Here is a 12,721-nt window from a genome sequence, read left to right on the forward strand (position 1 = left end):
TATATTGTACAACTCCACAATATAATATTTATTTCTGAAAAGTAGTGTTGGTTTTCACTATTTAAGGATCTAGCTGTATACAGAGATTTTATTTGTGGCAATGTTGGTTGGTGTCTTGGTATCCAGATCACTGTCTGTCTAGTTGCTATTCTCTGACTGAAAAATGCTGTACATATAATAAATATTAATACAATAATTGTGTACATTGTTTAGCTCTTATGGTCTTTCAAGATAAGATGTGCTCTTTATAGGATAAAACCACAAAAGTTTTTAAACACTTTGGAATCCTTTTCCCTATCCAATTTAATTCAACCACAATGTTTACCATACCTTTCTCTAGCTTGGTGTGCAAGCTTAGCACGAGGACAACCATCCTGGCAGCAACAAACCCTAAAGGCCATTATGACCCCAATGAGTCTGTCTCTGTCAACATAGCCCTTGGCAGTCCCCTGTTGAGCAGATTTGACCTGGTCTTAGTATTGTTAGATACAAAGAATGAGGAATGGGACCACATAATTTCATCCTTCATCTTGCAAAATAAAGGTAAGAGCAGTCTTTTTAAATCATAAGGTGTTTTGTTGGGTTGGGGATTTTTGAGGGTTTTTTTTGTTTGTTTGTTTGTTTTGTTTTTTTGGGTTTTTTGGGGTTTTTTTGGTTGGTTGGTTTCTGGTTTTGTTGCTTGTTTGTTTGTGGGTTTTTTGTTTGTTTTTTTAAATTTTATTTTCCTCCATTTTTTAGTTTGCTATTCTTGAATCTTTCAATTTAATCAGTGTTTACATTTTTGTCATGGTGGTTTTCTGCTGTATGGTTCTTCAAGTAGGAGTAAGACAGTTTACTAATTAATTAAAAGGGACAAGCTGAGAACCCTGTACTTTTACTCTGGGATCATTTATAAGAGATTTCAGCCCAGGCTGCTCAGTAAGTGGATTGTTTCCATCTCACACCTTTATGGTGTTTGATCTTCAGATCCTATATGCCTTGTAATTGTACTTGCTGTTAATCAGAAACTTAATTCCAGCAGAACAGATCAGAGATGCATGTACTGCAGGGCTCAAAGAATGAGCAATAGCATTCCCCATGTGGAGCTTTGTGCTCTGGAATGAGGGAAGGCAGTGTGATTTGATTTTCACCAGCCCCTTCCCCATCCACATCATGGAACATGGCTTTGATCCCCTTTACAGAAGAAGTGGTTAGAGGAGGCTTCTTCAGCTAGCTTCCTTTCCTTTCCAAAATATTTCCTTACAAAAAACGTTCAGAATATGGCAGGTAGCTCTTGGCTCCAACAGAATAGGTAAAACAGGCAGAGGAGGTGCATACACTCATGTAGCATCTTTCATTTTAAGGAGTTCCTGAGCACTTGGCACTGCCTGTACCATTCTGGTGGGCAGTGAGGCCAACAGCAGTTCTATAGAAATTACTGGAGGCTTTACTGTGGGTTTTGATACGGGAGGGATCGGATGGTGTGTCTGGACTGGAATTTGACCAAGTCCTCGAGGACTAATGAACAGACAACCAGTGTGCCCCAAAAGCGCAGGAATGTGTATTTCATAGTCACCTGTCTATTTAGCAGGAGTTCTTAGGAAGAAGCTTGATGTCTGTTGTTACAGAATTACTGACAAGGGTGTTGTAATGCAGGCTGCCCAAGCAAATCAGAAAAGCTCTGGAGCATGGAAAAGATGAAGACCTACTTCTGCCTTATAAAAAGCATACAGCCAAAATTGTCTGATGAGAGCAACCTGATCCTTGTTCGCTACTATCAGATGCAGCGTCAGAGTGACTGCAGGAACGCTGCCCGCACCACCATCCGCCTGCTAGAGAGCCTGATACGCCTTGCAGAAGGTGAGGCCTTGGCATTTTTATTTTTAGGCTAACAATTAACCTTTATGAAATGAAGAGAACAGTATAATTATAGCCAGTAAGTAGAGTAGCAGCTTTTCCATGGAGGTAGGGATAGGTGGTTCTTGTATGATCTTGTTTTATCCTTCTCATCTAAAGAGCCTTGGGGTTGGAGATTTTGAGTGTGAGAAAGGGTGTTATATTTAGACTATCAAAACCAGTTTTAATTTTGACATTCTTATGTATATAATAAATATTAAAACCTCTGGAGGAAGTCACATTCAAGAGAAAAATCTCAGAAATTATGTGTCTTTATGAGAGGCAATCTCAAGATTTACTTGGCTCCATTTGAGTCAAATATTTGCTTCCACTCTGAAATTAATATAACAAAATAAGCGTATTTTTTTCTTAAGTATTAATAATCCTAAAATTAATATAACATAAAAGATAACATATTTTTTGTTTCCTGAAGTATTAGTAGTCAAGCCCTTATTTTGCCGTACAACTCAAAAATTTCCAACTCTGAGTTCATGTAATATTTCATTTATGAGAAAGAACCCAAAGGAAGCAGTAAGTCTCTGTAGTAACATGGAACCCAAAGGAAGCAGTAAGACTCTGTAATAACCTTTTATAAAATGACATGTTAAATATTTTCAGGATAAATTTAAAAGAATGTACTGTATTCTGTATAGCAAGCATAAATGGCAGTGTAGCACCTCTTACTTTAGATGCTTGTGTTTTGTTCTCTATTCTGAGGGAAAGATATTCTCCATTTAAGTGAAAGACAGTCCTAACTTTTCAAGATTCACATGTAATTTTCCCATTCAGTTTTTCTTCTCTTCTTATGAGTTCATGAGACTGGGGCTTTTAGTAGGATTTTGTTCTTTCAAAGTATTATTTAGATGATATTAACTAACTGGTCTTTCTATTCCTGAATAAGAACTGAGTGTGCTTCCACGGCCAATTAGGAAAAAGGCTTCATGTGGTAAATTATTTGCATTGTATCTATTTACAAAAATCACTTTTATTTTGCTGACTGACGATAGAGAATGAAGAAGAAAATTAAGCTATTGTAGAGAAAAACATTTTAAATAATACCAAATCTCTGATACAGACCAGGTAGAGGAATAAATTTTTTTCTGACCTGTGATGAAGATTAGATCTTATTTTTTACGCTATGGTGATGACATGTGCCTATGTAGATAAGGATATTTAATATCTCACTCTTTGTTGTGATATCCAGCACTTCACAATTTTTAACTGCAGAATTTTAAGCATCTTTATTCTGTCACTATAACTGCAATTTGAAAATTACACCCCATTGTTCATGAGAAAAACTAATCCTTCCAGTTTCTGTTGAAATTGGCATTGAAATCAAAATCATTGTATTTATTTTTAAGTTATGCCCATGAATGAGTGTTTGAGGGCTGAAGAAATTTGAAGAAATGTCTTGTTCCTTCTAGTAAAAAAACCAAAAAGTTGTTTTTTGACTTCAGTAACACTTGCACCCATTTATTTTTTGATAGCTCATGCCCGGTTGATGTTTAGGGATATTGTGACCTTGGAAGATGCTGTAACTGTAGTGTCAGTGATGGAATCTTCTATGCAGGTAAGGTTTCTTCCAGACATTGCTATTGCTGCAGTACCACATTTAAGGGATTCAGTTTTACTTGTAGACATGTGCCAGCTCCCTTCTTCTCTTTGGAAAGGATTTCATGGATTCATGCAAAGTAGGCAATCAGAGACCTTGACAAGTCTTTTCTATTCCATCTTGATTGTTAAAATCCTTAAACAGAGATTATACTGAAAAATCTGGATTAGGATAAAGGCCTGCTACCTTTTTTATAGACTATGCAGTCTAAGTGAAGTTTTGGCATACTGCTGGCTTTTGGTAGTCTACATTTTAAAGACATTTTGAGGCAGAAATTTTGTGTATATCACTGTGTTTAATAGCCTCTGACAGGTTTTTCTTCCATGATATTGTGCAATCACTCATTAATTAGGTAGGAGAGAACCAAATGATTCTTTGGAGCACATTCAAACAGTTTCCTAGACCTACAATTTATTTTGCCATTAAATAATTTTAAACTATGTTGGTAGTAATAGTAAAACTCAGAACATTTAGAAGACAAATTTTACTCTTAGAAAACTTAAAATTCCAAAACTTTGGTTGGTCTGAAAATCATGCATTCCAGTTATCACATGGATTTATGTAATGTTTCTGTTCAAAAAGGCATTGAAAAAATGTGAAGGGTTAGATTTTAGTTTACTGTAATATTATTGTTAGGATGTTGAAAAAGCAGCACATTTAGAATTAGTAAGAGAACTGTGAATCTGATAGGGTTTTTTAGTAGAAAAGTGGAAAATAATATAGACACGATTACTTCAGACAGAATATTTTTAACATAAATAAATCTTCAGGCTTTGGAGTAGGAAAAAAAATTACCATAAGTAGATTATCCAAAGTTTTATGCATGGGGTTTTTAGCACATCTGAAATGTTTGGGTTTGGCTGTGTCAGAGATGGTGTACTTTGCTACTCAGCTGACTGATCTGATCCAAAATAGCATTTCCTATGTTCCTGTATAGGTTGACTTGAATATTTTCAAATTAAAACAGTTTTACAGAGCACCTATTAGTTCAATGGGCCTAAATGACCTTTGTGGAAGTAGATACGCTCCTTTTTTTTGGAGACAAAGCTCTTCAGTATAGATACACAAAGTCACATACAGCAGGTAGGCACTTGTGATCTCCCCTGTCCTTTCAGTGAGGGTTGAGAGATTAATTGCAGTTTGTGCCACAGATAATCTATTGCACAACGTTGCAAATGGAATTTATCTCAGAAATACTACAGGGCCTGACCTTATTAAGTAGGAAAATTATTTCACTGTCTGCTGCACTTCATCTTGCACTGTTTTGTAGAGCTCAGCTTCTCAATGACAGCACTGCATCAAAGTTAAAATATGAAGCTGTTGAAACTGCAGAAAATACCACGTTAGTCTTCATTAGATGTAATTAAACCTGTAATTAACTAGATAGAAAATTGATGGGACAGTGGTTTCAAATTAATGTGGTTTTGAATATAAGAACTCTGAAATACAGATTTATTTTTTTTTTTTGGTAACAGATCAAAAAGTGAAACATATGTATATAATAATAATGAATGTTATTCTGTGTGTCTCTCTACCTGATCAGCACAAGTAAATGTAAAAGAATTGTTTTAACTGTTGGTCACTGTTTCATTTTTATACAGTCCTGCCCTCAAGGGCTGCAGGTTGACCTGGCCAGGGTCAACCCACTACATTGTGTAACAAGTTTTTGTCTATTAAGAGTCAGTGAGAAATTTGCCTGAATTGTGACTGCAAAAGATTACCTGGGAGTAATTGGTATGCTTACCATCTTTGCTTCACTCTTAGCTTCTTATGAGCAAGTAGGTAAACATGTTCGTCTTTGTTAGGAAAATGCAAACTTGAGATTTGCTATTTAAGGTCAGATTTTACTTTTTCTCCTGATAAATATGAATAATGACTGAAGTAGTTTCTTTTTTAAGGAAGTGGTTTATTTGTTTTATTAAAAAAAAAAAGATAGAAGTAGCATGCAAAAGTTTATTTTCAGAAACAGATTCCTTCTTTAGAAAAAAAAATCCCACATTTTGTACAGATACATCCTGTGTTTACTGCCTAATTGTCAGTCTCTAGAATGAAGTTGTAAATGAGGAAATGTCAGTATCATTCTGGAAGGACTGACTGCCACTTTTTAGCTCAGCAAACTTCCTCTTTGACACTGTCTTTGCAACTTCTACAGTAAGTAATGTTGTTGCCAGTATAAAGTTCACAGTTCTTCTGTGACTGGGTATTTCTTGTGAGCTGTCTTGGGAAGGAAGACTATCACATTTTCATCATCAACCAACTTCATTGGAGTTTTTTGTTTTGTTTTGCCCTCTAATTCACCTTTATATTTCTCTTTCCTACTTTGTTTTTGTGAGCATATTCCAAATCACCCTGGCTTGATCTTTTCTTTGCCTCATTTTCTCTTGTTAGCATTGCCTCCCTCCTTCTCTTGGTCATGTTTCCATCCTTGGCTTATTCTCTTTCCAATCCCTCTCCATTTACTCATTTTTATAATTTGTCTCTCTATCCCTAGGTATTTTACACCTTTCCTTTCCACTAACTTTCCCCTTAATACTCAGTTTTAGATCCTCTGCCCTCAGTTTGCAATGGTTTTGTCATGTGGTTTCCTTCCTCTACTTAAAATGATATCTCAGAATCTCAGAGGATCAGGTATCTCAGAGACATGAGCTCCAGCACAGGAATGAAACTTCACAGATGTCTTAAATTCACTTGGAATTTCACATGCACGCATATTATTTAAAAGAAGCTCCTTGTGATGGCCAAGTAAAGGACTGAAATGTCAGTGAGGGCAAGACATTATTGCAGCCCATGGCTGTATATCTCAGGATATACAACCACATAGTCCTCTTTTTTCCACTGGGTCCTTAGGTCACATGTTGACAGTACTCCATCTGAAATCAACTATCTTCTGTCAGTGTTTTGCTCAATATTTTGATTATTACTTGCCGTCGTAAAGGTAATAATCTCAATTTCTTAAAGTATTTTTCTTTGGAATTCATCTCCAGTGGCCTTGAATATTTCAGAAATATTGATTCATCTATCTTCACACAGTCCTTGTGAAGTGATGGGATGGTGCTACTCCTCTGATCTGGAGCTGAATTATGTGCAGTCCAGAAGAAATTGTCAACAAGATCATACCCCCAAGAGATGGTTGGGGCCCCAGTTTCAGAATAGTAGCACTTTGAGTGAGCATGTTTTCTATTGCCCACAATTTCCTTTTGTGCACATACCACATCAGGATCCCACTTAGAGATTTATTTTCTTTCTTTTCTTGACTGGCTCTTTCTGAATCATGAGAACTGGAACATAGCATCAGAGATGGAATCTGGTCCTTTGATTCCATCAGAGATGGAATCTTGTCTGCTTTTTATTGTACTAACCAAGAGACTGAGTCCCTGCCTCATTCCCTATGAACCTTCCTGAAGCGAATACAGCAGAGGGGTTCTGCTAGAGCCTTTTCCATGCCACGAGACTGGTGCTTCTATGTGGAACAAATCTATCATGTTTCTGAAGTGATGGGCAAAAAATCCCCAAGTGGTAACTTCAGTGGGATGCATTAAAGGTTGCATGGACAGCCTTAATTTTAGCATGTTATAGTTTTAGAGAGCTTTAATTAGCCACAGAGTGATGGTTTTCAGTGTAATTTTTAAAATATAATATCTTAACATTGCAAAATGGAAGAACTGGAAATTGCCACAATTGAAGACGTGTAATCCATGGGATGCAATAGGTAGCAATTTCTGGATCTAGAGACTTCATTAACTTTTGCTATTGTGCCCATGGCACTTGATACACATCTTGTTCATTAGTTGTACTGAGCTTTATAGATTAGACAGGAATGGTAAATGCTAACTAATCTGTGACGAAGTAGAGGGTTTGTGGTGTGAGGAGTTTTTTTCCAAAGAGCAATTAAGTACAGAACTATTCTAGATTATTTGTTGTGGAAAAAATCACTGTGCAGATGCTCTGTTCTGAATAAAAACCAACTTCATTTTTACAAGGTACAGCAAAAATTTTCCCAGATGAAAATCACTTACAATTTACTGGAATTATTCACAAATAGTAAGTTACTCTTAAAATACTATTCATAAATATTTCTGCTCAATAATTTACACTCTGCTGATAAGTCTTAATGTCCAGGTCTTTTCCTTTAAGAAATTAGGCAAAGATAATGAAAACTTCTCGCAGTCAGAACTTCTTCAGTTAAAAAAATTCCTCACATGAGCACAATTTTTACAACTTATTTGGAAAATATCTTCAATCATCATGTTCTCAAGCTTTAGGTGGACTTCCCATTCCATGTGTCAATAAAAATAAACAAGTATGAGTAAAATGCAGGCTTTGTAATGTAATTGCTTTATGTTTATGAGCAATTTTGACCGTGTGAGCAGATCTAATAGGATTATTTGTGTGGATACAGTTAGCAAATAGTTGCTACCTTAAGCTTTAAAATATCTAAGGGAGAATTTCAGATAACATAATCTCTGTTGTTTAAATATAGTGCTTAATAATAAAGGTAGTTTCCTATTTTTTTTTTTTTAATCTCCTTGGTGCCATAGGGGGGTGCACTTCTTGGAGGCATCAATGCCTTACACACTTCATTTCCAGAAAATCCAATGGAGCAGTACCGAACACAGTGTGAAATCATATTGGAGCGGCTGGAGCTGAAAGATCTTCTGCACAAAGAGCTACAAAGACTTGACAGGTTGTAATACACAAAGTAACAAACTAATTCAGAAGGGAAACAGAATTTGTTTCACAATAATATCTGCAAGGGACTCCTTCTTTAGAGGATATGGATAATCAGGGAGATTGTTTTAAAGTAGCACTCTGAGATCATCACAAGATCACTTTTGCCTCAGGGTTATAGAATTTACAAATATTTTAACGAGTTCCCAACTCATATCTCAATATTATGCTCAGATAAGTTTCAAAAGTGCTTCTTGGAGTCAAAATACTAGATTCTGTAGCTGAGCAAATAATTTTATATAACTTTTTGCTACTTGTTTGGTAAAATACAGCAGATCTGCTTCATGATTTTATTAAGCTACCTTTAGGTAGCTTAGGATCCTTCCCTTTCTGTTAATAGCAGATGTAAGCCTGAATCAAAGTTCTGTTCCTTTGGGTGATTTTTCTTTTTTACATGCTGGAATTTTCACTGTTGCATCTCTAGTTTTCAGCTCACTGCAATAATATTTGGAAAACCTATTTGTTGTTATTAATAGAAAACTTTTAACTTTTAACCTGAGAGAATAACCCTAGAATTGGGAGGAAATAAAATTAAAAAAAAAAAAAAAAGAACAAAACCACCCACATTTTCTTCCTGAAATGAGATTAGACTTTAAAGAAAAGAAACTTGTTTTTGCTTTCTGTTAAAGGAAGATAAAAGATTAATTTTGTTGAAATTAATGGAAACAGCTGGGAGAATTCACTTTTCCTTTGAATATTTTTGAGACTTATTTTGTAACTTAGAGTAATGATGTGTTAAATAACCACAGAGTCAACAGAAACAGATGAATTGAGATATCTTCAACAGACAGACAAAAGCTAGTTTTAAAACAGAGGTAATTCATAGGGGTCACAGAAATGCAGGATGGGTTGGGAGATCAAATACAAAGAGAGGATCAAGTCTGCATTTGACCTTCCTGGCAGAAGCACACATTGTCTACTCTGAAGCCTTCTAATGATGAGGATTTTCTGTTGCCATTCTGTAGTCTCTTCCATGATTGCTCCACACAATGCCCATAAGGGTTTTCCCAATATCCCACCAAATGTCCTCTGCTGGAAATTAAGCTGATTTCTTCTTCCCTCTCTTGAACAGCTTAGGGAATGCTAAATGAATGTCCTCTTTAAAACAACCCATTCTGTATTGTAAGGCTTGTTCCATGCATTCCCCCTAAACTAGGTATCAATAAAACAAGCATGTATCATATATCTCATCCCTTCTTGATGAGTCATATCATTTCTGCCACCTTCCATTAAAACATTAAGAATATAGATATTAATAAACAACTATAGTAATTCTAAACATGTCTGTACATGCCTATATAGTGTTATATCTCTCCCAGAGCAGAGAAACTGTTTAGCAAAATGCAGAATGCTGTCTGCCTTGGAAAATATGTGTTTAGGTACAATAGATAGAACATCAGCTATTCTGAGATTGGAGGGACCCCTCACTCAAGCACCTCTGTTGTTTTGGAGGGTCCTGATAATACTGATAGCCACAGACAGTGATAATTAAATTTTATAAGTGAATTGTGATGCTTTTATTCTATCATGTTTTTGACATGTTGAGTATATAGTGATTATGAGAGAAACCCAAAAACAACCACTGTTCCAAGTAATACTCAGGTTTTCAATTCCAATAACTCATTTGAGACTTTACCTGGCTCAGGATAAGATTTAATTAGGTTCCTGTTCCAGAAGATAGACTTACAGAATGTATAAAGCCGGTAAGGGACTCTAGCAATGATTGTAAGTAGTGCAAAGCTGTTTGTTTCGGTTTTATTTTTTAGGTGGTTGCTTTCTCTGTCCATCTGCCTGCCTTCTATTGGGGACACTAAATTCTGTCACATACTGTCCAAGACCACAGACTGCAACACCAGCTTTCAGAGCTGTATGTGAAACTTAATAATATACTTTTGTGACCTACATTATCCATAGCTTTCACCAGTCATGCATATTATGTACCACTAATGCAATAAAGAAAAAAACAGGAAGAAAATTAGTTTGTTATTGTTCTTTTTTTTTTATTGTATAGATTGCAAAAGGAAAATTCATGCCAGCAGCAGCCTGAAGAAACAAATCCCAGTACTACCACAAGGTGCTCAGATGAGGATGCATTTGGGCAGGCAAAGCAAAGGTCTCAGTTAGAACCTTCATATCAAGAAGAGGGTAACTCAGGGCCACCTTTGCTTGAAGGCAGCTGTGAAGGAAATACTCATCCAGAACCCTTGTGCAACACAGCACGTGATAATAACAAAAATACAAGCAGCCTGGCATGGTTTGACAGCATGGAAGAGAGCAGCATTGATGCTGAAGGAAATTCTCAGAGAAAGTCTCATGTTCCCAAGATATCTCCAAATGATTTGGCTTCAAAAACTTCAAGTTCTGAAGAAAGATCTGCTTCAATATCAAGGAAGCAAAATGGAGTAAGAGAGGCACCAGCAGCTGTGGATCTGCATGCTCCTCTGAAAGAAAAGGACAAAGTTTCCAAGTTAAGGAGGAAAAGGACTGAAGAACACAACTGTTCTTCTTCAGAAGATAATATTGCAGACCCAGCACCAAGTGCTGGTGTGCAGGATTCAGTTATTAGACAACATGCTTCTAGAAGCTGGAAGAGGCTGCACAGGGAGAAGTCATATGGATTCTTTACAAGTACACAGGACCCCGAGGCAAAGGCCCTTCCTTCAGTATTACCTACCTCTGGCCTGCCAGATCTCTCAAGTGATGCAGATTCTGTGCTAGAAGAAGAGAACAGCATATCAGTAGTAGCAAAACGTACAGCAGTTTCCATAAGAAAAAGATGTAAAGATCAAATAGTGAAGGAAACACTCATGACTTCCCACGAGCAAGAAAGTGAAAGTCCCCCAGCTGCTAAACTAGCTAAATTTTCTTTCAGACCAAGGACAAAGCTTGGTCATTCTTCAGAGAAGACAAATGAAGAATTTTCTGATTTTCTGAGTGAAACTATTTTTAAGCCAGGTGTGCAGCTCCAGGGAGAGCAGCTTTCAGAAGAATGCTGCCCACCTGAGAAAAGTAAGATGACATTGACTTGCTTAGGAAAATGTAGTTTGGAAAAAGGATCAATTGATAATAAAGGGCAAGAAGAGCAGCAGAGTCGGGCCTTAGGGAAAGAAATCAGTGAAAGCACAACCATACGCCCTGATGTCAGTTTTGATGCTGTGTCACCTCCACCGACTGAGAAGAAAAGGGAGGCAGAGGAGAAACTGGGTGGTCCAAGCACAGGGAAGGTGCGCTCCAGCACATTAGCTAAGCTGTCCACTTTCTCCTTTGTATCACGTCCTGAGGCAAAATCAGAAACCTCACCTGCTGTTAAGAATGACACCAGCAAGGAAAACCACAGCTCATCACTGCAGGTACACATGAGCAATCCTAGCAAAAGGAAGAGTTTTGCATTGGGAAATTCTAGTACAGCCAGCATGGTCACAAAGACATCTCTCTTCTCCATAGCAGAGCTGGATGATGCTACATTAGATTTTGATTGGGATAAAGAGGTTAGGAAAAATCCAAGCATGTAAAATTTATATTCTCCCAATTATTTAACATTCAGTTCTTCTGAATCTTCACCCTCCTATCACTTATATCTATGGTTTTCAAAGCATTTCATAGAATCCCGGACCTGTGAACATTTTTCTTTAAGGGCCATATATGTAACATAAGCAAGAACTGTGTGTGCTGCAGGCCTGATTTGGCTTTTAGTTTTCTAAACTCTTCCCAAGACTGTTTATCTCAGTTCACTATTTTGGTTGAACTGGTCAACCCTAAAGACTTGTATCTCTATGTTCATGAGTCCAGAGTGAGTGACCTTGCAGAAGAGCAGTCTTAATTGACTTTATCCTTTATTTCATATAATGGTTAGAACTACACATTATTCAGCTTATCCTTCCAAGTGACTCTGCCACTTCAGAAAAATGATAGTGCTCAAGCTGTGTCGTTGTATTTTGTTCATGTGGATGTGCTATTTGTCTCAGCATAGTTATCAATATTGTGATCTATCATCATGCTATGGTAAATGTTTCTGTATTATGAGTATCATGGCAACTTTGCTTCATCTCTGATTTCTGTGCTCCTTGTCACACAACTGATGTTGAAAACACAGATTGAGAGTTTTTTCTTTCCGTTTTTTACTTTCGGTTTTAAATACACTGGTTCAGATATCTGTGTCTGTGTTCTGGGTCATTTTATCAAAACCCAACTCTGTAATAAACACACAGTTCCCCACTGCAGAGACAATGAATTTCAGGTGATTGAATGGGAATTGTCAGTAACCAGGGTAACTTTAATGCAGGCATTAAGCCCTGGCAGATAAACTACACTTCAACCCTAGCAGCACAGTGAAGAGCTTCCCTAGTGTAGCTGGGTTCTGAGTCAGATAATGTTTACTTGGATATTTTAATTATTATTAGAGTTTTACTGCATCTGATAGGTAGTTTGTCTTCTGTAGCATGCTGCATCTTGTGTCATACATTTGTCTAATGGGAAGTTAATCTCCTAATGCATTACATGTTTACA

The 12,721-nt window shown here is 36.8% G+C and overlaps 1 protein-coding gene across 1 annotated transcript in view; it reads left to right on the forward strand.

Moving 5' to 3' along the window:
- The window catches only part of MCM9 (minichromosome maintenance 9 homologous recombination repair factor), a 48,195-nt gene extending 35,829 nt beyond the window's left edge, over positions 1–12,366 (forward strand). The window contains exons 8-12 of the mRNA XM_053973081.1: positions 341–543; positions 1,636–1,839; positions 3,363–3,445; positions 8,026–8,171; positions 10,227–12,366. Coding sequence (XP_053829056.1) covers positions 341–543; positions 1,636–1,839; positions 3,363–3,445; positions 8,026–8,171; positions 10,227–11,727 — 2,137 coding nt within the window. The 3' untranslated portion in view covers positions 11,728–12,366. The remainder of the gene's footprint in view (positions 1–340; positions 544–1,635; positions 1,840–3,362; positions 3,446–8,025; positions 8,172–10,226) is intronic.
- Positions 12,367–12,721: the final 355 nt, after the last annotated feature.

The sequence above is a fragment of the Vidua macroura genome, chromosome 3, assembly GCF_024509145.1.
Source record: "Vidua macroura isolate BioBank_ID:100142 chromosome 3, ASM2450914v1, whole genome shotgun sequence".
NCBI lineage: Eukaryota > Metazoa > Chordata > Aves > Passeriformes > Viduidae > Vidua > Vidua macroura.